Here is a 27,079-nt window from a genome sequence, read left to right as displayed (position 1 = left end):
AGCACTGGGCACAACCCTGATTGGGTTGCAGTGAATCAACACCTTTAGCAATACAGAGATTCTAGTCAAGGGATTGCAGGCGATGCTGACAGATGTCTTTGACACAGACAGCTTTGCAAGTCCAGATCTTTACACTGCCATCATCCAGAGATTACAGTCTTTTAAAGGGCTTCGTGAGGAGCTTCCAAACTGGATAATATTCTACCCATGTTCTAAAGTTATCCTGGCAGCAGCTTCTGGGTGTTGAAGCCCAAAACATCCAGAGATCCACCTTCTGCCTACCCCTGTTTCAGGTCACTTGGCCTTAAACTGATTAGGGCTTAACATGTTACAACCAGCACTTTGAACTGGGTCCCAAAATGCACTGGAAGCCAGTGCAGATGACAAAACATGAGTGTAATATCATCATACCATCCAGTCCATGTTTGCAATCTTGCTGCCTTATTTTGGACTAACTGTAGTTTCTGGACCATTTTCAAAGACACCCCCCCCCCCACAACACATTGTAGCAGTCCAACTAAGAGGTTTCCAGAGCACAGATAATTGTAGCATGGCTATCTCTGTCCAGATAGGGTCACAACTGCGATTTCAACCTAATCTGATAAAAGGAACAGATAAATAGCCGCACAGGCCATTTGTCTCTGGTGACAGTACACTAGCATATCTAGGAGCACTCCCAAAGTGTGAGCTACAGGTTGAACACCACCCAGTTGTGCAGATGAACCACCCATCAACAGTACCTCTGTCTTCTCTGGATTGAGTCTCAGTTTATTGTTCCTCATCCAGCCCATTACTACATCCAGGCATTGGTACAGAACACCAACTTCCTCACCGGGATTCAAAGAAAAGGAGAGTTAGAAGTAGGTGTCATCTGCACACTATTGACACCTCAGCCCACATCTTCGAGAGACACTACCTACCAGATTCATATAGCTATTAAACAGCATAGGAGATAAATTAGAGCCCAGCAACATACCTGCTGGGGAAAAGAATTCCCTCAGCACTATTCCCTGGAATCAAAACTGTCCAAGTAGGAGCAGAACCTCTGCAAAACAGTACCTCCAACACTCAACTCAGACAGCCCCTCCAGACAAATGCCATGTGTCAAAAACTGCTGAACGATCCAAGAGAATCAACAGGGTTGCCCTCCCCCTTGTCCTTCTCTTCCACAGGGTGATGAATATAGTTTCAATTCCAAAACCAGTCCTAAAAACTGATTGAAATTAATCTAGAAAACCAGTTGCATCCAAGAGTGTATGGAGCAGCTTTCCCAAACCAGGTGTCCTCCAGATATTTTGGCAATTATCAGGATTCATGACTATTGGCCATGCTGGCTGGGATTGATAGAAGAATTGGATTTCAAAACATGTGGAGGGCACCAGGCTGGGGAAGACTGGACTGGAGTTTTACTTTGGGGGAGATTCAAAATGGACAATGATCTGTACCACTGCAGTCTGAAGTGGTCCAGATCATTCCAGTACCTCCCTGGGCTGCATGCTTTAGCCATCCTCTTGTGTGACTGCCTCTCCTGTATCCCAGATTAGCTTTCACACATGAACTTCTAACTTCTATTAAGATTTAAGCACTCAGTGGTGGTCTCATTGACTTCACGAGCAAGGCGTCCCAGTTAGGCACAAGATGTTTTGTGTACCTGCTGAGCATCTATCCCATTTTCACCCACAATACTAATGTGGTCCATAACATCAGACATGCCATGCATAACCCTTGGACATAGTTAGAGGAGTGATGTACAGCTAATGGCTGGGTAGAAGGGCAGCTGCAGCACTTGTGATACAACCCGCAGCGCTTGGAAATTCTGAGAATGAATGCATGGAGTATTCAGAGAGGGGGCTGGGGAGGGGGAAACAGCTCATATTCTCACACTGTCAAGAGGAGAATTAGCCACCAGGCCTCTGAGGGACAGGTGGGCTCCCAAGAGTGGAATGTGGACATCTCATGAATGCTTAGCTGAAGAAGCCTCAGGCACTTCAAATGCTAGCTTGAGCTAAGCTTGGCTCAGGGTACTTTCCACCCTGCAGCCCCAGAGGTGGGTAGGGTGGTCTCCGCCCTTGGATGCGTCTGTCACTGTGTGCACTCCACTCAGTTAATGTGTCAGCATCACTATACTGATTTCCTGTTATTTGCTAAAAGAGTGTGAAAGAGTGCTTTGTGCAGGACAGTCGGGGCTGCTTGTTCTCTTCCTGATTTGCTGCAGATTATCTGAGGGTATATATTAACTATACCAGAGTTTTTTAAACGATTTAAGAGCTGTTCCCTCTCTCCAGAAAATCCTGGGATCTGCAGCTCTGGGACTTGGGGAGGGGGTAGTGATCTCTAACAGAAATGTTCAGCATGCTCACTAAGCTACAATTTCCAGGGTTCTTGTGGGGGCGGGGGCAGCCATGGCAGTAAAATTGGCATGAAACCAGTATAAGCAGCTGACAAGCTTCATAGGAAATCTTAGGGTGCAATCCTATGAAGTCAGTTGGCGCTGTTTGTGGGGGACACACAGGGGATCGCTCCATAAGTTCATTGATCACATAATTGTTTAATGGATTATATTTACATAACTTTGCATATCAATAAAGCAATAAGTTTGAAGACGGAAAAAGAACATTTCCTTCTTACAAATCCAAAATTTCTCATGGTGAACTAAAACATCTGTATTGCTTACAGTGGGCTTGGGACCGAGGTGCCACTTTAGTAGGTTTTATTTTAAGGCTGCAAGTTCAATATAGGCATAGACCACAGCAGGGCGTAGAATTGTCAGGATTTGAGCCCTCAGTGGTTCATGAACCTGGGAGATACACAGCGGTGGAATCCCCTCCAGGAAAACAGAAAGATTCCTGTAAACTGGAAAAGAACTGGTTCTTCCCCCCCTCTCCCCCCCCCCTCTTTTTTAAACTTTTAGGACAACAACATGCTATAAAGCCATGGCTTGGGACCACAATACCTGATGGAACGCCTCTCCCGACATGAACACGTGACCACTATGCTCATCATCTAAGGTCCTCCTCTGGGTGCCTACTCTGAGGGAAGCTTGGAGGATGTCAACAAGGGAGAGGGCCTCTTCAGTGGTGGCCCCCCAATTATGGAATGACCTCCCTGACAAGGCTCGCCTGGCACCAACATTGTTATCTTTTCGGCGCCAGGTCAAGACTTTTCTTTTTTCCCAGGCAATTAACAGCATGTGCTGAGTTTTTTTAACTGACCCCAGAATAGTTGTTTAAATGAATATTGCCTGTGTTTGTTTGTTTGTTTTTATGTTTTTTATGGTTTAATTTTTTTATATTTGTTTTTAATGTTCACTGTTTTTAACCTTTGTAAACTGCCCAGAGAGCTTCAGCTATGGGGTGGTATATAAATGATGATGACGATAATAATAATAATAATAATAATAATAATAATAATAATAATAATGATGACACATGCAGTCATGCATGGGAAGACAGGTTACTCTTAAGAAAGTCTTATGGACCAGCAGTCCGTGTGCAATTTTATCATTTTTATTTTTTGCATCTAGCTTTATCCATCCCATGGGACCAATGGAACTTACTCCTCAGCTGTGTTTTGGCCATGCTTACACTTCCCCTGTATTTTTGCCACTGTCTTTTGCCTTTGGCTCCACCCCCTTTGCTTTCAGCCCCACCCACCACTGGAATGTGACACCACCACCCCAAGAGCTTCTCCAAAATGAAAATTGGCCCTCAGGGTGGAAGAGGTTCCCCAAGAGCTTTAAGGTGCCTCAAGAATCTCTGTTGACTTTACATGCTAATTACGGGGAGGGGGCCACAGTGTCACTTGCATGACACCTGTGGAAAACCCCATTCTAGTGGCCCTAACATGGTGTTCAAGGTGGGCTTTGTCTCCTTTGCATCCTCTCTGACCTTTGAAAAGAAGCAACAGCCAGTTGCTTGACATGAAAACATTTGCTGGGAGCATTCCATTTGCATCTGAGAAAAGGCCGGCCTTTGGGAAGTGCCCATGGAGCTATGGGAGTGCTTGGAGACCTTATTGCCAGTGGGCTGTGTAATTAACTAGAAATGACATTGGGAAAGAATGGACAATTACCATCCTTATCTAACTCTCGCCTTCCCTTCCAGTGTCTGCCAGGGTTGTTAAACAGAACCTTTGTTAGATGGTAAATTGCTTCAAGTTGCTTTATCCCAGTTTATAATAAGTAAACAATGACAACAATGCCTAACACTTTTGGGAGATTGTATACCACTAAAACACTGCCCAACCCCCCAACCCCCAACCCCCCCCCCCACACACACACTCTTAAATTCTCTCCTGTCTCAGCCTTGTATGCTGACATTAAGTCACTCTGTTTTATGCACGTACGGTTTGACACAACATAATAATTCTGTTTATCCTTTTCTCCACAGTACCACCATTGCTCTGTCTCCACCAACATGATCCAAGCTGCATAGGTGCCTATCAAAAATGCAGTCCTCAAATTACTTACTCCTGAATAGGCCCAATGATTTGAAATATAATAATAATAATAATAATAATAATAATAATAATAATTTCTTACCCACCTCTCCATTTTGATCAAGGCGGGTTACAACATGTGAAGTAGTCCACAGGATTACTCCTGAGTAAGAGATTTAAAGCTTGAACTCTTTTCTAAATCATTGCACAGATTTATTTATTTTAACAGATTTATTCAAGCTTTAGCCATTCTTTTGTTTTGGATGAATTCCTGTAAAATGGATGACGATTTATTTTTTTAATGGATTTGTTTGAGCTTTAGCCATTCTTTCATTCTTGATGAATTCCTGTAAAGTGGATGATGTTGCCATTGTCAAAATGTTGCATTAACCATCCAGGCACAATTCAATTATTCTGCATAGCAACTTATTCTCCATATATACATGCATCCCCATTTCTTCAGTGTACTTTTCCACATTCATCATTGATACAGCTTCCTCCCACTTTGGGTCATAATAGTCACTAGTTTGGAACATGAGTTTCTAACGTTATTCACACATAAGCACCTCATGGACATCACTGGCAGAAAGTAACTCCTAGTTTGAAGTGTGCTGCTTTGGGATCCAAAGTGGAAGAGAGCAGTTTTTAAAAAACAGAATGTATATTCTGGCCAATGTAGATTTTATATTCACATTTCAGATGTGGGGAAAACCAAAACAATTTTAAGTAACAGTTCTGAAAATGCCTCAGAATGATTGCATGTTAGGGTGCAATCCAGTTGGGATGGCTGTAAGTCAACAAATTATGAGGTTTATGGCCATCCAATGCAGAACAGGAAGAGGGGTGGAGGTGATCTTCTGGATGCACAGGATTTTTTGCCTATCTAGCTGGCGTTCTGCAGAGTGGGAGGAACGGAGGCTGGAGAGGCCTGAGGATTCGGCATAAGTCGGCCTCCCCAATCTCCTCCCCACCCCACCCCCACCCCACCCCACCCACTAACATGCCTCCTTCTCTCCTAGGCCATCTTTGCTATCTCAGAGAGGCAGTGGATATAGATCTCTCCATGCCAGCTGTGAGGGGCAGGGACAAGGAGCTGATTCTTGGCTACAAGATCGGAGTGCTGACTCTGACCTCAGATTCTGGAATCCAAATTAACCTATGAACCCCCAGACTCTGTCTAGGAGTCATAGGATTGCTCCCTTCACTGGTCTATTGAATGCTGGGCATGTGAAATTTGGATCTGCAGTTCAGAACAGTTTTAAAAAGAGATTGTCTTCATTTTTGTGAACCGCCCAGAGAGCTCCGGATATTGGGCAGCATAGAAATGCAATAATAAATAAATAAATAAATTTTCGCTATTGAGTATTTAATTGATTATTTAAATTATTGAATTGTTCTTTGCTTTTCAGTAGCTTTATGACTATTGGACAGGCAGATTTTATTTTTCCTATTTGTGCATCACAGGATCTCCGGCTGCATATACTAAGCAATAACTTATAAATGATGAGCTGCCAAATGACAGCTGAGGAATTAAACGTATGTACATACATACATGCTTTTTTAATTATTATATTTTTAATCTGTCCAGTAACAAACATTCTCTTGATGGATTACAAAAGCCTAAAGGAATAAAATACAATATAAAACAACACAATACAAAACAACTAATGTTCAGTCCCTCCCAGGGCTCCCACAGTAGCCTACAAAACTTTTTAAAAATCATATTAATAGTCTAAATACTTTTTGTTTAAGATGAGGAGGTTACACCTGTACATAAAAATGGGCAATGTGTAGGCTTATGTCTATAGCAGTGGGTTGGCAACGTAATGCCCACAGGCTCCAATGCACCCACAGACACCTTTCTTGGCACCTACAAAGGTGTTCTACCCTTCCTAACTATATATTTAAACAATTAGCATGTTTTCTTGCTGGCAGCTGAGATTGCTATGAAATAGATTTCTGCTGGTAATAAAAACTGTGGGTTCAAAGGTGTAGTTTAGTGTCTTAGGGCTCAGCCTTGTACTCAGTCTTTTGGGCAGGTAACATGTCCTTTGCCATGTCTTCCATGGGAGGAATTTTGTGGTGATGACCAGGACAGTGTCTCAAATTGCCAAAAAGAGCCCCAAAAGCTTGCCTATCCATGATCTAGAGATGCAGCATGTCTAGCAAAATTTGTAAATGCTGATAAGGAAAATCTGCATCTTCCCTGGAAAATACTTCATTTCAATTCATTTATTGCATTTCTATACCATATCTGAACAATCCTATGGTCCCTGGGCCACTCTCACAGAGACCATAGGATTACTCCCTCTGTTGACTAACTAGAATTGTTAGTTGACTATGGGTGCAATCCTATCCATGCTTAGACAGAAAAAAGAATTCCCCAGCTCTATTGGCTTAGGAATTCTGGGAGTTTAGGACTGCTTTCTCTTTAAATATGGATAAGATTATACCCTAAGCCCTTTAACCCTGTCTTAATTGATAAATAAATTACATTTAAATAAATGTGCATATTGCCTGAACTTCCATGGAAGTGACACAGCCCTCATCCATGTACGGTAGCTTGATGACTGCTCAACAATCCCTGCCTTTGCATTTCCAGGCAGGCACTAAAAGAGAAACACTATCAAGCCCCTGGTGAATCAACATGCTTAGCTGGTGGGCTGTGCTCAGTTTGGTGGGTCACAGGTTGTGCAGGTCTGCCACAATCTGTTGTGTCATGATATTCAGAGAGAGAGAGAACTTCACACCTCTCCCAGTACGATATAGCCTGCACAACCAGAATAAGACTACAACATCACAATGCTTATCAAATGATGCAACCCAAATTTCAACGTTGATGATCATCTATAAAATATCTGAAAGAAACCAGTGGGCCTAACATCTTATTTTTATAGAATCTTTGTTGCTATGTATTCTGATATTTGCACACATTTTCTATAGAGGTTTTTTCCCCTCCCTAAACAATCTTGTCTTGACCAAGAGCCAGTTAATACACCCAAGTACATCAATTACTTACTCCACACTTAATAACATGCAAAAGCATGTGTGAACTGTCCCCATCAAAAATACTACTGTGTGGTGTTTGATCTCCAAAGGCACATTTATACATACTTCATGCCACCCTTGTCAACTGATTAACATGAAAGTGTGAGCCAGCCCTAAGAAGCCACCTCATCTCCAGCATCTCATCACAGCCTCCGAGGCCAGATTTTAAATGATGCTAAAAAGACAAAAAGGGCATTATGAATTATGTTCAGCCAACGTCCTTTCAGATACGGCCATAAACCCTACACATGCAGCAGTGACATGCCAGTTTTCTCTTGCCATTGAATAAACTGTGTAAACACGCAACCTGATTTAAATGTGACTCAAGCCTGTATTATTATTATTATTATTATTATTATTATTATTATATCCTGCCTTTTGCCCAGTGCTGGGCCTCAAGGAGGTTTTACAAGATTAAAACATATACAGTTAAAACCTATAAATGGAAATGTACAAAAGTTAAAAAATATAATTAAATGCGTTTCAATATTAAAACATTTAAAACATTTAAAATACATAACAATTTTAAAAGTCCTAGGCACAGACAGAGGTCTAGTTTATTCACCAAAGGCCTGCCGGAAAAAGAAGGTTTTTGCCTGCCTCCTAAAGCATATCAAGGAGGGAGCCAATCTAGCTTCCTTGGGAAGAGAGTTCCAGAGCACTGGAGCAGTCACCGAGAAGGCCCTCTCCCGCATTCCCACCAGGCGTACCAGTGATGGTGGTGGGACTGAGAGAAGGGCTTCCCCAGAAGATCTCAAAGCACAGACAGGCTTGTAAGGGAGAATATGGTCTTTCAGATAACCTGGATCTGAACCATATAGGGCTTTATAGGTCATAACCAGCACTTTGAATTGTGCCCAGAAACAAACTGGAAGCCAGTGGAGCTGGGGGGGTTTTAACAGGTGAGTTGTATGTTCCCTGTAACCAGCCCCAGTCAACACTCTGGCTGCAGCTCTTTGAACTAGCTGAAGTTTTTGAATACTCTTTAAAGGCAGCCCCACATAGAGCGCATTACAGTAATCCAATCAGGATGTAATTATGGCACGTGTCACTGTGGCCAGATCCAATATCTCTAGGAAAGGGTGCAGCTGGCACACTAGCACCTGTACAAGTGTTTTGCTTTTAAAATGTATGCACACATGTGCATGCATGTGCACGCACACACGCGCACACACCATCACATTTAAACCAGGCCTAAGTATTGCTTTAACCAGCTCAATCTGGTGCCCTCCATGTGTGTTGGACTGCAACTTCCATCATTCCCAACCAGTCTGGCCATTGGAAAGCTGTCTTAAACATACCGTCCAAGTGCAAGGACAAACGTGGATGAGTCCTTGCACTTGCAAGAAGGATATGTCTGCTGCCCTAAACATTTTAGAGAAAGGGTAAGAAAAAAAATTGAATTAGGGAGAAATTCTATGCATGTTTAAACAGAAAAAAAAGTCCTACAACCCTTAGGATGCTTTTAGGATGCTTTCGGAATGCTTTTAGACTGCTTTTAGTATGTTTTTAGGAAGTTTTAACAATGTATACTGTGTTTTGATTAATATTTTATACTTGTTGTTCCCCGCCTCAATCAGGATGGAGAGGCGGGTTAGAAATAAATTTATTATTATTATTATTATTATTATTATTATTATTATTAGCATTTCCCAGTGCCATTAGCTAACCAGCTAACTAGTTTGTTCATTCGTCAACTAGGGTCCTGCTGTATAGGAAAGAATGAGCTTTGAGTGGGGACTAGAACCTGGCTTTCCTGAATCCCAGACCAACACTCTAACCCTTACACCACTCTGACTTGTCATATCTTGTGTATGTATGGGGAGAGAGGGACAATCAAGAAAAAAATTGATCTAGGCAAAAAATAACCAAAGACTAGTAGTGCCTGAGCATAAAGTGTTGAGCTGGTGCCATGGTCCTATGGGTGACTGAAGGTTCCACCATGCTGAACCTTGGTTCCAGTGTGGTCCCATAATTCACTATCCCAGATATTCCAGACACCTACCGGAAGGGTAGATTAAGGGTCACAAATGCAAGCAAGAACTCTCTTGTTGGCAGAAGGGCAGTTATCTTACTCAGGGACTCTTGGGGGCAAGGGGGTGTTCTGAAGCTCTCTTGTCCAAGAATCCACAAAAACGCAGAACGGATGATTCTGTGGTTTCTTGCATTCTTTGAAGGCGCTGCTTGCGCCATCAAGGTTTGTTCTACTAAGCCTGTGCTATGCCCAACATTGACTGAACATCAAGCATAAAATGCCTTTAATACTCCTCCTCCTCTCTGCTTATAGAACACTATAAACTGGATGGAGTCAGCAAATCTATTAGGGATGTTTGCAAGTGAAGGGATTTGCCTCAGCCTTGGCAGCTGATTTAGATGCTTTTCTGACTTCTCCTACCCCATAATTCATAATAATTCATTTTGACGTCTTTGCAGTTCATCACACAGCCAGACATTTCTGTTCAGCTTTGTAATTTGGAAAAAAAAAATGGGAAGCCCATCTTTATCTTAGCTGGTCTTATATTGCTAAACTTACCACCCATCCAGCCCTGTTTCGTTTGCACCCTGTATTGTGAAGAGCATTAGAATTGTATTTGACAGCTTTATGACACACTTGAAGTTATTTACATATCCCAGACCAACCACAAATGGTGTTATTTCAAAATGAGATTCCGCCCAATATAACCATTTCTTGTGCCCCATGCTGAGGGAAGGGCTTCTCTTTTTCATATTAGATTCTTTTAGCCCTCTAAGACAGATTTTGTTTTCTAAAAATTCTTCAAAAATATAACATTTGGATGCAATCCAGAGAAATGAGGTATGCTGATGTGTCCAGTGAAATCAGTGAGACTTAGGCTGTAATTCTATGCACGCTAATCTGGGCCTGGGAATAACCCAACTCACAAATTCAATGGGGTTTTATTCCAAATAGACACAGCATTCCACTGATAGGCTGCAATCCTATAAACCCTTACATGAGACTAAGGCCATAGCTAGACCTAAGGTTTATCCCTGGCTCATCCAGGGGTCAAACCTGTTCATCTAGGTGACACACAGGGGATCCAGTGCTCAGGCAGGGGCGAACCCTGGATGATCCCAGGATAAACCTTAGGTCTAGCTGTGGCCTAAGTCTCATTGAACCCAATGGGACTATCCTTTAACCAATGCCCATTGCTTTGGGAGGAGGATTACACCCAACACTGTTGAAATGTTAAAATTCATGAACTCAAACAAGATTAAGCACCCACAAGAAAAATGAATGAATGGGTAAGTATCTATTGAAGCACTGTTGAAGTCAGCCTGCAGGTTTCTATTGCAGCTGGCCATTGCTCTTCAAGACCGTGTTCTACAAGCTCTTTAAGGGGTGGACAAATGAAACAAGCCCCCTTTATGCTTAGGGAGAGAGACATCCTTCCACGACTGAAGGGAGGAATGGAAATCTAAAGTGAACACGAAGCGTTCTCAACTTGATACAAATCTATTTCCAAGTGGGTTGAAACCCTCCAAAGCCATATTAAAACCGAGTCTATTGATTTCACTGAGACTACTTTAGATTACAGGATTTAAGGATTATATCTTTGAAAGCGATAATGGTTCTTCCACTTCATATAGCTTAAGTAAGCAGTACAAGGGAGGCCTATGACCCAGGAATAATATCAGCAGATTTGTCTCCTCTAGAAATTTTTAAAGTTACCACTTGACTTCAGTTTCACTTGTTCACTGCGGGCCTTGCTAGACGATGGAGTAGCCCGGTGCGAGCCCCGGGCTGGCCCCTGTGCATCCAGATGACGCACAGGGGATCCTGGGCTCAGGCAGGAGTAACCCTCCCTTGGCCCGGGATAATTGACACCGGTTGTGGCCCGGTATTTCCTGCAGTCTCAGGCTGAGCCCGAGACCGCGGGCGTGTAGCCCGTTCCGCCACTTTTCCCGGCTACCACATTTACTCGCGAGTACCCAGGAAAAGCGGTGAGTGGCACATAGCGCTCCATGGGAGCACTGCAGCCCTCAGGGCAGGGTGGGGAAATGGGGGGAAAACGGAGCCAGGGGGATGGGAGGGGATCGGAGATCGCAGGGGATGGGGGGATCGGAGATCACTGAGGATAGGGGAGATCAGAGATCATGGGGGATGGGGGGATCAGAGATCACAGGCAGGTGGGGGGGTCGCGGTCAGGGGGGAAATCAGGGGCAGGGGAGAGCGGGGAAATTTTTAAATTTTTTTAAACCTACCTGCTGTTGCTGGAGCGCTCCTGCACTGCTGGCCCCTTTAAAACTTTTTTTAAAATGGCGGGCGTGACAGCTCTCCAGTAAAGCTCATCACGCCTCACGTGTGAACGAGGGCAAGATTCCGCAATAGTTGCATCATAGGATTTCTCCTCCTCTAGCCTGGATTTACAGGTAGGTCTAACCAAGGCCACAGTCTCAGTCCAATGCCATTTCTTCATATTTGGACAGACATGATTCTACCTGCACTTTAACCTTTGCAGTAATTTTATATCCTTGACCTTCACATCAGTAGGGTAACCACCAGTACTGATCAATATTGTGCAGAGGTTTATTGATTTCGTAGATTCCAATGTGTGGAAAAGCCTGAGTGTGAGGGCAGATGGCCATTTGCTCCAGCAGCAGATCTACACCAAGCAGGATATGACACTTTGAAAATGATTTGAAAACTGTATACAGAGTGTGTCCTGGGCCCCAACAGTTGTCACTACTGTTATAAACCATTCTAAAGCAGTAGCGTAGATCCTGCCCAGGAGTGCAATGCCTCTTTCATCTAGGGGGCTGAATTCCATTTTATACAAGCTTTCTGGAACCACATTTCAGGGCTGGGCCCCCAAAAACCTAGCTTATGTTAGTTTAAAGATCATGCTGACAGTAACTAAACCTTAGAGGAGGCATCACAGCCTTAGAGGAGGTGTTTTTAGAAGGGGAGAAAGGCTGCCTAAAAGCTGAGAAACTACCAAACAATCGTTGGTTGGGGTGAGGGGAGTGGCCAAGGGAAAGGGGCGTGGCCACCTGGGGGGATAACCCACGGAAAAACCCTGTTAAATATGTCCAAATACATCTTGATAGGCTCAATAAGGCTGCCAGCTTATTCATAAGAACAGAGAATGCATTCTCAGTTTTAGACAACAGGGCAGGATCTACACTACTGCTTTAAAGCGCTTTATAACAGTTATAAAGCGCTTTAACTGCTTTAAAGCGCTATAAAACTGTTATAAAGTGCTTCAAAGCAGTAGTGTAGATCCAGCCCAGGATGATTTTAAAAATTGCTCAGAAGCCCAGGAACTAACATCAATGATGAGCATTATCCAGAAATATGTGTCGTCGTCAGCTCTTCCCTCCTTTGGAGGGTGAAAATGCCCAACTTGTGGGATCGGTGGACAATATTATTTCATTACCCTCATCTTTCTACAGCCTGGAGTTAGCTTTAAGGTGAAAAAGAATTAGTTATACTTTCTTGGAGCACCACCTTCTTTTCCCAAAGAGATTTACATTGCAATCCTATGCATGCTTTGGTTACTCAAAAGTAAATCCCACCGTCTTCAATAGGATCTGTTCCCATGTAAGGGTGAACAGGGCTGCTTGCAGCCTTAGTTCCCCTAAGAGGATTTCAATTCAACTTTTCTTGATAAAAAGAGAGAGAGAGAGAGAAATGGCATTTTCCACTGTATAGTAAAGGACTCTAGAGATTCCAGCATGTGGGTCCCCTTCTGTATAGAGAAATTAGTCATTTATACTAATTAATGACCTGTCCCTTTATCTTACTGGTTTAATTTGTACTCAACCAAGTTAATGTCACTGCAAATTATTACACACACACACACACACACACACACACAATCCACCCACCCAAAAGCCGACCCTCACATAAGAAATACGTTTGTGCTCGGTCGATCTCCTCTCTTCATCCACGAGATGCTCACACACCAAATTGCCAACCCAAGAGTCAAGCCCAGCATGTTCAGGTAAAGTGCTCAGGAACAATATTGGGTCGCGATTTCCACCAGGCACTTCTGGAAAAGCGATCAATCTATTCAGATCTCTCCTCCCGCCCTCAAATGCCAACTATCCCCCCTGAATGCATGCATTTCCCCCACCCCACCCCCGCGCTCGCAAATGGATGTAGCTGCTTAAAACAAACAAACAAACAAACAAAACAATCGCGTAAAAACGCACGTATCATACAGAATCTACGCCTTCCCGGAGGGAGTACAAAATCTCGTGGGTAGGTGGCCGGGGGGTGGGGGCGGAGGCGAGCGGTCCCTTGGCGTGAGGTGAGGCGTGAGCCCCATCCGTGGCTTTGCTCCGTGTAAACAAAGAACAGGCTGTCAGCGCCTCTCTTCTTGCCTGTGCGCAGGTAAAGCCTTACCTGATCAGATTCTGCAACCCCTGTTTACTGGAATTCCGCCTCAAGACCGCACTGGTCATGGTGGGTGAGAATGAACCCCCAGGGGAGGCTCAGCAGCACTCGTGCCCGTGAAACCTCCTCCTCCTCCTTCTCCCGTCTGTCTCCTTCCTTTTTAACAATCTTGTTAGTTACTGCTCGCTCCCCCACTCTCTCGCCCTCCCTCCCTCTCTGTCTCACTCTTTCTTTCCCTGTTCAGGAAGTTCTGAAGCTGGTTTCCTTTTGTTTCTCTAAAGCCCCCTATCCCACTCCCCCCCCCCGTAACCCCCAACCCCTCCCTTGTCTCTTCCACCTCAACGTCCTCCTTCTCAGCCTAGTGGAAATGTCGGGGGTGGGGGGATCTTTCAGAGAGCCAGCAAAGAAGTATCCCTCCCTGTTCCCTTCTGATGACTGAATGAGCTCACAGTGAAGTTTAAACTGTCTTTTCTGTCCAGGATATTTCCCTTCCATTGGGTTGCCTTCTTTCATCTTTAGTTTTTTCTAAAAAAAAATTCTTAAGTTCATGTTTTCTTCCTTTCTTCTCTCGCCACCTCTTCCCGTGTATATTTCCTTCCCTTTCTGATCCATTCCGCATTCACTCAATATTTCCCCATTACATAAAAAAAGGAAGCAAAAGTTTACCCCCGTCAAAAATATAAAGCCTGGCTAAAGGCATTTACTAATAAGAGCCATGATGAAGATAGATGGATGTTACTATGTACAGCACCATGTACACTGATAGTGCTATATAAATTATTATTATTATCACTAATAATAATAATAATAATAATAATAATAATAATAATAATAATAATGCACATAGATGTAATCCAATTGGGCTACATTAAATATCAGTGAGGATTTAGCTACTTTTGCACCAAAGACTGATCCAGGGTAGTCCAACACAGGTCTCTGGAAGTCAGGGCTGCTTGACAAATTCCTCCAGAGAAGGCACTTCTGTGTAAGATTTAATGAACAACCTGCATGTAAATGGCTGCATGCAATGACATATGACAGGGTTTTGCGACATGTCCACGCATTGAGCATGTGTGCATTATGGCTTCCTAGTGTACGTGCATACTGTGAAAACAAAACAAAAAATCAAGGGTGCAGTTGTCACATATGATAAACTGCAGGCAAATTGTGACATGGGACAATTTGCAATGCTGTATGATGAAATAAAAGACCACCAAAAACATAAAAATAGATAAATCAGATCTTCCCAGTGGAATCAATTTGATTAACATGGCAAGAAGAAGATCTGATCATGAGAAATCTTTGCTGGGACTGAGGTGGAAGGACAGCACCTCCACTTTTCAGTTTGTATACACAACAGCTCATGCACAGTGACTGTATGTACACTTAGACTGAGCAGCACAATGACTCATCCATATGCTAAGGGTTCGTTTATTTTATTTTATTTTATTTTATTTATTTATTTATTTATTTATTTTATATACCGCCCCATAGCCGAAGCTGTCTGGGCGGTTTGCATGTTAGGGTAGGGATCTGCATCAAATCTGATACTCCATCATTTCCCAACCAGAATGAAATCATGGAGTAACCAACAGGGATCAACCACTGCATCCAACTTCCTGTTTCTAAGCTTCCTGGAGACATCTGATTGGCCATTGTTAGAGACAGTGCCCTTTGTCAGTACGGAGAAATTATGCTGCTGAGAATAGAAGAGCAGAGGGTCCTCCACATTTCCCATGGTCTTTGCCTTCGGCTGCAAGGAAACCCCATTGACATGGAAACTGGGGGTGATCCACTCAAATGGAGATGGGAATCAGCCAGTATCAAGGTAGATCCAAGTTGATAGGAGTCGTGCTGGAGTTGAAAAAAATGGAAAATGGAAGGAGACCTACCTTTAAATGAAAATAAACTTTCATTGATTTCTGTAGCAAGGCAGAAGAGAAGATATTCTCAGGTGCCTGAAAAAAAACCTTTTTACTATGCCCAGTGCAGGGACTTTCCTTCCTCCTGGACCGCTTCTCTTTCTCTAACTTTTCCAATGTTTCTTCTGCTTTAGGCATGTAAAATAGTTTTTTTTCCCCAGGTACCTGAGAATATCTCCCCTTCTGTTTTGGGACACATAGATGCCTTCCCCCCTTGATGTTTCTGCAAGGCATTTTTTTAGTCAGAGGCCATTTCCCAGGGCTAATATATATGCACTCACATCAGTGAAGAAGTGTCAGGTCCACTGTGCCCAGGTGCTGATATTTCATTAAATGCATGTGTATGGAGATATGGGTTCTAGACTTGCAAACGATTAACAATAATTTCTTCTCCCCAGAGAATTTTTGGGAACTGTAGTGTAGTTCTGTGAAGGTGGGAATCTCAAACAGAATTCCCAGCACCTTCCTCATCCCAAGAACTCTTTAGGAGAAATGGTGACAGTTATATGAACATAACAATAACGTAGAAAGTTTGTTTATGGATCTCTCTATCAGTTTCGATCCCCTAAAGAAATCCCACTGCTGTCAAAAAGCTTTCTCCAGGGTTAGCCATTTTAAACACTGAGGCCAAGAGTCATGGCATCACCAGGAGTGAATAGAGCAAACCGAAATTCCTTCTTTGAAGGTCATCAGGAAGATCCACCTGTTTTTCACTGACCTTCCCTTAAGGCCATGGTTTTTTATTATTATTATTATTGGTAAATTTAGTTTTTAAAGCTTTAATTAGCAACTTTTTTTATGGGTTTTATCGAAACGTGTTTTTATGGACCTTTTATTGTGTCCACTTTGTGTGGTTTTTATCTTGTTATGCTGCCTTCAGAGGGTTCCAGCCTTAAAGGCAGTTTGAAAATAATTTTAGTTAGTTAGGGCACCATCCCATAAATGTTTAGACAGAAAAGAGTCCTACAGCTCCCAGCATTCCCTGGCTGGGGAATGCTGGGAGTTGTAGGACTTTTTTCTGTCTAAACATGCATAGGATTGCCCCTGTAGTTAGTCAGATGGTCCACCAGTCACCCTGCTCTTAATATAGCCTGGTATGCAGCACAATCCATAGCAAACTGAGGAGGGGCAGAGAGGAATGCAAAAAGCTGACTTTAGTGAGAAGGGGGAGGTTGGAAACATATGGTTGTCATGGGGAGCAGGCTGAGGGTGGGGCAGGGAAAGAGCACTTCACTCCACTGCCTTCACCCATGAGGTTGCACGGTTTACACTTACTAGTATCACGATTGTCCCCGCTGGTTGCATTGGTGAAGTAGGAGGTAGGGAGAGGCTGCCTGCTGAAATCCCAGGTTTACCTGGCTGCAGAGACAGGCTCTGCTCTAGGAGCAATGGCCAGGTGCAGTTTTCAAAGAGACCCCCTTTCTCTGCATTCCCCATCCTGAACAGCTTACATCTCCCCCATGTTCTCAGACACCATGACCCAAGGACATGTGAATGTTTATTTTGCCAGCAGATGGGTTTCCTAAGCTAAGAGGGCATTGAGGATCAAGGAGAAATCAATGGGATTAGTTGTCTGTATGGGAAGGACGGGAGGACTTAAAGGTGAAAGCGGATAAGATATTTGGGAATGAATAAAGAATGAGTCAAAGAGCTCCATCAGACTAGTGTTTTATTGCACGCTTGTTACTGGGCCCTCATGGATTTTCGCAGGTCCCTCTCACGAAGTCGTCTGTCTCCCGCATGCCTCCCACCCCTTCTACCCTTCTTCATGCGACAAAAAACCACCCCAGTAAGTCTGACTTGTTTTTAAAGATGGAAGTTGCCGCTATCTCCTGCTGTGTGCAAGAGAAGCAGTGGGATCCAAACGGCCCAATGATTGGGCCACGTGCAAGTTGTTTATTCCTCTTTTGAAAGAGGAAGTAATGAGGGACATACGTGTGGATGGAGAAGCGACGGTAAGTAAACGCGATTTTCCCCTGTGTGATGATGCTCAAAGTCATTTAGGCTGCAACTGATGGAGTCATTTAGCCCAATTGTTGTTGAGGGATGTTCCACCCTCAGCAGCAATTCTTTCATCCCCCCCCCCCTCTCTCTCTCTCTCACACACACACACACACAAATGCTTCTACACCTGTATGACCTCTTGCATCTTCCTTCAACCCAGATGACACAAAGCACCTCTCTACGGGCTCTCACGTCTTTCCATACATCCCTTCAGAAAGGCAGGTGACCTGTTTAATGCGACACAAGGCAAGGGGACCCCAGGAAGATTGGATGTTGGCATGCTGATTCCAAAACTATGTTTTGGAGGACCAGTATTGCTTTTGCAGTAGGACTGCTGTAAAGTACTTCACTGTTTTCTCTGTGCTGCAAAGGGAGAGGAAGGGAAGAGCACCTACTCTGCCTTCATCCCATTCCTACACATACATACATCCCACCACCAGGAGAAGGCTGCCCTCATAAGCTTGTGACCTACAGCAGAAGAGAGTCCAGGCTACCTCCTCCCAGCAGCAAAGAAGAGCAGCAGTAAAGGATTGGACCCTGTGTCAATCTTCTCTACACTAGAATGTAATTGTTGCAATTGACCTGCTGCTAGTCTCTCTCCTTACTGCTTGGCCAACCAAATATCTTTCTTCTGCCCTGGCTCTCATCTTTGCTGCTCAGAGAGGGCACCACACTGCTGGGAGTTGGTGCATCTCCATATGAGGCATTTATCATGCACCCATGATTGTTCACTCATGGAAGTTCGTGGATCCTTTTCACAACATCATCAACCTCCAATGTCTCTTGCGTTGTTTTCAAGGGATAATCTGCCATTTTAAAAGTCACAAAAAATGCGGTAATAAACCTAAACTGTTTGATAAAGCAGCACCATCTGCTGGTGGTATCAAAGAACATATGGGAGGGACTGGCAAAAACCGCAGCTTTTAAAGCTCAACTAAAAACTTTTCTTTTTCCTAAAGCTTTTAACACTTGATGTTGTGCAGACTTCTATTGTTACTTTCTACTGTTAGTTTTACCCTACCCTGTACCTGTTTGCATTCTCTTCCCCTCCTTATTGTTTTACTATGATTTTATTAGATTGTAAGCCTATGCGGCAGGGTCTTGCTATTTACTGTTTTACTCTGTACAGCACCATGTACATTGATGGTGCTATATAAATAAATAAATAAATAATAATAATAATAATAATAATAATAATAATAATAATAACATGAGTGGGGGTGCGTGTTTATTTTGCCTATCATAAAACATGGAAAGACTGCAGAAGACATAGCCATGGAGACGCTAGTGCATCATATATCATAGTTTGTATATTTTAATTCAGCATATTATATTTTTATCGTGATCATCTTTAAATCATTTATTTCAGTTATTTATTTCAGTCCACATACTGTAATTTATCTGAAGTTAACTTGACTATTTTGGGTGTGTCTTTTTTCCTGGAATGGGTCTGTAATTGTGGTCCTGTTCAGACAACATGGTAAGCCATGGTTAAGCTGCTAACCCTTTTGCAGCAAATGGTTAGTGTGTTTAAACCATGGTTATGTAGCCATCATGGTGACATGCTAAGTCATGGTTCACACAATACACTAAGCCATAATGTTTAACTCAAAATGCTTAACCACCATGGCTTAGCATGTCATCTGAACAGGGTCTGTATAATAAACTTTGATTGATTGACAAGCAGCAGGAACAGATTCACTGAAGTGCTTTACTACAGGAAAGGCGTGTATGCATTGCTGGTGTCCTGGAAAAAAGTACCTTCTAATCTATTTTTCAACAGCTGCAGTAAACCCTCTCAGTCAGGGTAGGAAACCTGGTTCCTTCCAGATGTTTTGGATTACAGCTCCCATAATCCTTGCCCATTGGCCATGCTGGCTGGGACTGATGGGAGTTGTAGTCCAAAATGTGTTGCCTGCCTCTTCTCTAATTTGCATGATACTCTTGAGAAAGCATTGTGCAAAGGAACCCAGTATTAGGAATGCCCCACACAGTAAAATCCTGCAGTGCAGATACAGCCCAAGCTAAAGAGCATTACATGGGGAGCCCGTCATCAGCTCATGGCAAAAGAGGAAGAGTTTAAAGGTAAGGAAACTTCAAGGGAAGAAGTGAATCAGTCGTTGCGGTGGAAGGGAGCGAGTCCCAGAGAGTGAAAGGCACACCAGCCCTCATCAATTACACAATCCTTCTGCTATGCGCTGCTGGTTGCAAAATCATCTGAAAGCTAAAACATGTTTGGCAAGAGGTTCAGAAGGTTCTCGCAAAAATCAGTGCTAGCTGGGGCCCTTGGTAAAAGATGGCCCTACTCTTGGGGGTCCTGATTCAAAGGAATAGTGAATCCTCTAGTCTAGCAGCCTAGTGGTTGTACACTTCTCACCTTGAAACGGGGGCAGGGGAGACAGCAGGGAGGGACACACATTCAGTCCCCAACACAATCCCCACGAAGATAACCTCTACGTATCTTCCAGGAAAGCGAGGAGTTGTAATGTGGAGGGCATGAGGTGATGGGGTGGGGTGGGGCTGCAAGCCTGTAGCCAGCCTAAAAGTTGTGTGGGGGAGGGGGATGCCCCAAAAAAGTTTGGGGCAGTTCTTCTAGTTTGCAGACCTTTGAAAGACAAAATTGTAAACTGACGCTTAATTATTTTCGGGGGGGGGAATAGATGCGCAGAGAAAATTTGGGGGGGGGGAGCCACTCCCCAGCCCACCCCTGGCTACAGGCCCAGGAAGCTAATATAGACTTATGATAGTTTGAATCTCTTCCTTCCTCCCCTGCAACCATCACATTCCACATACAGGGTCTGACTGGACTGGCAGCCAGCTGAATGTTACTTCACCCCTGGCGATCGAATAGTGTGTGTGTCCCCCAACACCACAACCAAGGGCAGCAGGCTAGCTTAGGGGGTGCAAACCTGACACCTTCCTGCAACTCCCTGCTCTGCCTGGTGCCTGCTTCCTGCTCACTCAAACAAAGGCTGCACTGCAGAAGCAGAGGCAAGTGTTAATAGGTGTCACGCGGGCAGAGTAGTGTGTGCTCCTGTGTGATAACTCTGTGTGTGAGAGGGGTGGTGGAGAGAGAGCAACAGGGCAGCCCCAAGCATCGCCAACACAAGGGGACCAGTTCAGGAGGGTGGGAACATCTGGGCTGGGGCGGGGTACAGTCTCAGGGGAAATGCTGAGAGGGTATAGAGAGGAAGGGTCAGGGGAGGCTACTGTCACTGCCCTCTGACACAATATCTGCTGTTTGAGGCAGCCACCTCACTCTCCCTAATGGCAGGGCCAGTCCTGTGAAGTTCCACATGGTAAACAGTCCTTGGCCTTATGGCTCTTGCATGAAGAAACTGCCATGTGGTCATGTTGCTTCTCCTTTTACAACGTTGCAAAAACACAGCCCTGCCACTCTGGTCTACGCCCTGGTCTACAATCATGCCCTCTGTTGTCTTCCATTGTCTCACCTTGGTCCCCTCATATTCATCCAACATTCTCTGCCCAAATCATTCCCCTCTTCTAGTATGCATGTGCCATCCATGGTTCATGACTTCCACAGCTTCCTTGGCATTGGTTGAAAAAGAGAGGTAGAGCTGGAACATCAGTTGAAAAAGAGAGGTAGAGTTTATCGGCATAGTGATAAGACCCAACTCCAAAACTCTGGATCGTTTCCCCCAGTAGCTTTATGTGGAGATGAACTGGCTGTACAATTACTTTCTAGGGCAGGGTGAAAGCTCAGAAGTAAGTGTATACACTGGTAGACTTTGTAGCAGGTCCTCTCCAAACAGTATCTTGAATTATAGGAGTCAGATGGGTTTGAAAACCGCACACATGGTTCTAGGCCATATTAATTCAAGAATGTGTAACGTATTTATGAAAACAAGACACGCAAGCCTCAGCTTTGGAAGAGATTATCTCCATTCTCTATATAGGTTGGAATGTTACAAACCTCATGTGCTTTTAATTTTTTTTTAAAAAAAAACTCATATTTTCTGTGTGATCCTGAAACCACTTAAGTATTACCATGACTTCAGCGCACAACTTCACAGTAAGTGATCCTAAGATTAATAACCAGCAAATCACTAACAATGAAATCCTATATGTATCTACTCACAAATAAGTCCCATTAAGTTAAATGGAACTTACTCCAGGGTAAAGCATTACAACCTAAAGCTGTAAACAGCCTAAAGATTTGTAGCAAGGCCAGCTACCAAATCAATGCTCCTAAATATCAATTCAGTGTCTCCTTTAGCTCTCCAGGAAGTGGCAGGTTTCTGTTATTTCTTTAACCTGTATAATGTTCCTTTAAAGATACACTTTCAAACCATCGTGTTCTTCTTGCTAATATTTAACTTTTCTGGGGTTTCCATACTTGTTGATCTCTTTTCTTTTCAAGGGCATTTTCTCTTCTATTTAATTTGCTAATCAGTTCTCTGTTTACAATTCTGTCAAAGTATCTACGATCTCTGGACAACGCTACCTGTTAATGTGATAAACATGAATTCCACTACTGTGGATGAATCTTTCTTCTTTGCTTCTTTCTTTATCTAGCACCATCAATGCACACAGTGCTATGCTTAGTAACACAATTAACAACAACAAAAAGCAAGTCCTTGTTTCACCGGGCTTATCTCCATTTCAAAAATGGAGTAAATAACAGAGGAAGGGGGGGAGAGTTGAATGTGAATGGATATGTGCAAAGGTCCTTCAACTAAATTTTCATTTGGTCAATTTCATAAGGTGCTTATCACTTTGTGATTGTTGAAGGGAAAAGTAGTGTTGTTGGCAATTAAGATTTGCTAAAGAAACCCACTGCATCTTGCAAGAGTCAAGTTTCTCTGCAAGTAAATTAAGTCAAAGCTATACTTCGCAAGAAGTTACTTGCAATTCAGCTAAGAATGTACTTTAAAATGGTGTGTTCAAAACTTCGATATTGCTGATGGCAGTGACTTTGGCATTCTTTTATATCTCCAATGAAACCATCTACATCTCTCCATTCTACTTTAAAATCTAAAGCCATATAGAGTGCATCAGAAGCTGGACGTCTGGAATTATATCTTTTTCTAGAGATTGGACATGCCACTTGGAACTCAGTCTAATGCATTTGTACTATTTTCATGTTTGCCCTGCTCTGGGCAACAAAACAAAGATTTGCTAATTGTGTGCCTATTGTCTAGATGAGAGATTCCATTTAATACAAGCCCTTTCATTTAACGAGGGCTTTAGGTTAAAGAGCTGAGCGCTTTAAAGATAATCCCCATGAAAGTGGAGCTTTAAGAACCATGCTCTGTCCTGGTTCCTTCAGTAGCATTTGTTTGCAAATATTGTTGCAATTCCCGAGTAGGACAGCTTGGTACTGGAGCATATATTCCAAACTGTTACTAACCAAGGGCATAATCACATGAACAAATTCACATAGTCATAGGATTGCAAAGAAGGAAGGTTATCTACCTCATTACTCTACACCAGTTTCTCACTACCCAATAATCCTAAGAGATTAGTCCGAATCTACAAAGTTGTTGTGTACCACAAGCAGAGAGCGGGATAGGCTGAGGTATGCCACTATGATTTACAAAGAATAAACACAGTAAAACAAACTCTGGTTAGGAACCTAGTCAGACCCTTGATCCATCTAACCCAGTATTGTTGACACTGACTGGCAGTAGCTGTCCAGGATTTCAGGCAGGATTGTTTCCTAGCCCTATCTGGAGATGCCAGCTATTGAACCGGAGACCTTCTGCATCCCAAGCATGTGCTCTACCACTGAGTCAGGCGAGAGGAAAATAACAGGATTGGGTGAGGTACAGCGGCATGCCAGATGTCTCAAACTAGGAATCGATGAGAGAGAGAAAATGCACAGAAATAGCACATGGTGCATTTCTCTCCCTGGGCTGTACCACTTCATAACTACAGGTGGAGGAGCACACATTTGAGTGCTTCCCCATACAAACCCCCACCCCCTAACATGGAAAGCTAGCATCATATCTCACGGAAAGGTGTACCATTTTAGATTCCGGGGGAGAAAGGGAAGAGATTTTCCTGGCAGGGGTAGATCATTAGCATTTCCCCTTCATTCCATGCGATACTAGCTATTTTTGTTATGTCTACACCAGAGCTTCCAGCACTCCTGGTTCAGCACCTTTGAACACAACCAGAAGTGTAATGAGACTAAAGGTGCCACATTGCATAAGCTTTTCTTTTTTGCATACATTCCTGCTGTGTAGCTTGTTGCCACAAAGGCGAACTCCACACAGTGCCTCTGGTCTACTGTACGAGCATTATGGCAAATCAGCAGTCAGTCAGCAGTCAGGCTATCCCCAGACCTTTAATCATCGTTTATCTTGCTATGGGCTTTTGATTCCCACACGCAGCAGCATCTGGTAAAATGTGGAGTGCTTCAAGGGATGAGGCTTAAGGATTTTCATTAAGGGTGCCCCTACCTGCCCCTTCTCTGTAATTCAAGCACTTCTGGTAAGGGGACTCAAGTCACCTTACATTTCCCATAGTTCACAGCCTATCCATAGGCTGTGATAGTCAGAATGGCTTAATCTTGTATACGTATTATTATTACTGCACTTATATTCCACCTTTTTTCCTCTTGCAAGGAACCCAAGGCGGCTTACACGGTCCTCTTCTCCATTTTATCATCATCATCATCATCATCATCATCATCATCACACAACAAGTAGGTTACACTTTTAACTATACTGTGCTGAACAATACGATTGCAGTCACATGCTGGAGTTTCAATGGGGAGTTTGCAAAATCGCTGTGCGATTGATATGCGGAAGTTACAATCAGCTTGCAAATAATTGATGATTATCAAGAAGAGAGTGAAGAGCCTGATGAGAATGCCCAGGAGTTCCCCTTCAACAGAGTTGTCTGTGATAAGGAAACAAGCCCAATGTAGTTGCTACTTGGTTTTGCAATGACTAAGTATACAAAGTTGTGCTATGTTAGTCCCTGTTGATAACAAGACACCGAGGTTTGTCTTCCTGCCCTCCACTTCCCATCTGTCCTGTTCCTGCTGCAAACAATGCTGCTGAAGCATGAACATGAAAAGATCTTTCTTCAAAGCAAGAAGGATGTGGTGCTGTTAATGGTGCGGATCCTGCCACTGTGGTGAAATTGCCATAGGGATGGATGAGAACATGTGTTGCCAGCCTGCCTGCCCCCGCCACCTTACACCTCTTCCTGGGTGTGGGGCTCTCATAAGAGCTCACCCAAGCTCTCGTGAGGCTCTGCTGAACTCTCATGAGAGCTGCCCAAACTCTCATGGGGCCTAGCCGAGCTCTCGTGCAGCTCCTGTAAGGGGAAGCAGGGCGTGCACGATGTGGCCCATGATGGGAGGGCATGATGGCTGTGGCTGCTACTCCAGAGAGCCCCGCCAGCTGCAATCCCGCTGTAGCAAATGCTATGGTGGGAGAACGGCTGGTAGGGCTCTCCAGAGCACTCACTGAAGATGACAGGCCAGCAGTGGCAGGCTCTCCTGACAGTGCTGGTGTGCTGGGGGAAATGAGCAGCACAATCTTATGTAGGTGCATCAGCCTACATAAAGGTAGGGCCAGCCCTGGAAGAAGGGCATGACTCAAAGGTTATAAATAAATATAATTGTATAGGCACCGTACAAAGAATTCTAATACTCCTTGTTTCCAAATGCACGGACACATATGGAACACAATGGGAAGAAGACCACATTTAAATGTTATGAGAATTCCCGAGTGTGCAAAATCTAATTTACAAAGGTGTACAGAAATGCTAGGAGCTTCAGTTAAAGCCCAAAGAGATTCTGCTTAGATCTTGGCTCTGAACCATTGAAACTGAAGGGTCGCAAAGCAGGGTCAAAGTTGAGGTGTGACCTTCCACTACCACTACCCATGTACCCTTTGTTGCCATGACTGTTACCATTGCCACTGTGAATGTAATGCTCATGGTTATGCCATAATAGTAGAAAATAAACATGTGCCCTTAGTAGCACCATTTCAACATATGTGCATTATATTAAAAATTGTGGTAGTGCAGAGAAGGGTCTGCAAGTAAGTCAGCTGCAGGGAGTAGCGTCTTCCCATGCTCAGATCCAGTGCTGAGTACCGGGGCTGTCTATACATGGGGAAAGCCCCACAATGGCTGCAAATCTGTGCTACATCAGTTAAATGACATAGCCACCGTTTCACGGCCACTGTGGGGATTTCCTGTGACGTTGGATGACCTCCAAAAACCCCGCACTCCCTCCTTGGCATTACCCCAGGTAAGAAAAAATGTAGGGCTTTGGAGGATGCCATGAAGACAGGGCCCCAGCCATATGCTTGCCTCCTACAAAGTGTTCTGCATTTAGCACTTACAGCTAGGTCCAGAAAAGCCTGGAGAAACAAACCGAAAAAGAAAACATTTATATAAACAGAGCTCTGGTATCGCTGAGACTACCTGATGGAGGGATTTAAAAAATGGAAACCCTTTGAGAGCTTGTATAGGCCAAGTTATTGCAAGTGACTTTGATTTGGGTCTGTGACAAATTGAGGTAAAGAAAAAATGCATATTTGTGTCCACTGCCCAGGCAGTCAGGAAAACTCAATGTAAATATTTTCATAGCAAGTCTGAACAGCTTTGTGGGCCCTGAGTTTTGAGAATCAGTTTGTTCCTCAACTCTCCTATAGAACTGGGACCGAGGCATGAGCGGGAAAAGGAGTAGAGATTTATGATTTCAGGGCATATATTCCTCACGCCTCAGACATTTCCTTCCTCTTTTCCATCATCTTTTGCCTGCCATTCTCACCCCCAATGTGACATCCATCTTTGGAACTCTGGAATTAACCTCCTGAACTGTTCAGGTCAACCTCTTCTCACACAACTCATGAGGCAACATGTTGTGTGTAGCTTCTAGCAGGTTTCCCCACCCCCCACCCCAAAAAAACCTTCTCAAGCAGGATTATGCCTTTTAAAGAATGGACGGTGGGGAAAAAGACAATATAGAAAATACACAGAACCTCAAGAAAGAGTGAGAAATGACTAACTCAGAGGGCCAAACACCGTTGAACTCAAAGTAATCTCTCTATCCTCCTTGCTTTTCACCTTTTCTCCAGGTTCACAACTCTCATTGCCTTGTTAGCATTTCTCCAATGACACTGTAACCTCCATTACCTTAAGGATCATCTCCTTCCATATACTGTGTACCTGCCTGGATCTTAAGATCTTCCTCAGAGGCCCTTCTCCTTGTGCCCCCCTCAAATGAGGCGAGGTAGGTGGCTACTAAGGAAAGGGCCTCAGTGGTGGCACCACAGTTGTGGAATGAGCTCCCCAGAGAGGCTTGCCTGGCACCTATGTT

At 43.7% G+C, this 27,079-nt stretch overlaps 2 protein-coding genes across 4 annotated transcripts in view; one reads left to right on the top strand and one right to left on the bottom strand.

Moving 5' to 3' along the window:
* The window catches only part of IGF2 (insulin like growth factor 2), a 960,921-nt gene that overhangs the window by 578,388 nt on the left and 355,454 nt on the right, over positions 1-27,079 (top strand). The window lies entirely within an intron of this gene.
* LSP1 (lymphocyte specific protein 1) overlaps positions 1-27,079 on the bottom strand; it is a 95,712-nt gene that overhangs the window by 49,639 nt on the left and 18,994 nt on the right. Inside the window, exon 1 of one of the 3 annotated variants that reach the window (XM_063117133.1) lies at positions 13,856-14,096. The exons of 1 other annotated variant lie outside the window; for it this stretch is intronic. In XM_063117133.1, coding sequence (XP_062973203.1) covers positions 13,856-13,914 — 59 coding nt within the window. In that variant the 5' untranslated portion in view covers positions 13,915-14,096. Of the gene's footprint in view, positions 1-13,353; positions 13,532-13,855; positions 14,097-27,079 lie in introns of those variants that run through there. One more of the 3 variants, XM_063117131.1, reaches the window with a different exon arrangement.

This window comes from Elgaria multicarinata, chromosome 2 (assembly GCF_023053635.1).
Source record: "Elgaria multicarinata webbii isolate HBS135686 ecotype San Diego chromosome 2, rElgMul1.1.pri, whole genome shotgun sequence".
Classification (NCBI taxonomy): domain Eukaryota; kingdom Metazoa; phylum Chordata; class Lepidosauria; order Squamata; family Anguidae; genus Elgaria; species Elgaria multicarinata.
The sequence above is the reverse complement of the archived record's forward strand: the minus strand, read 5'-3'. Positions and strand labels throughout refer to the sequence as shown.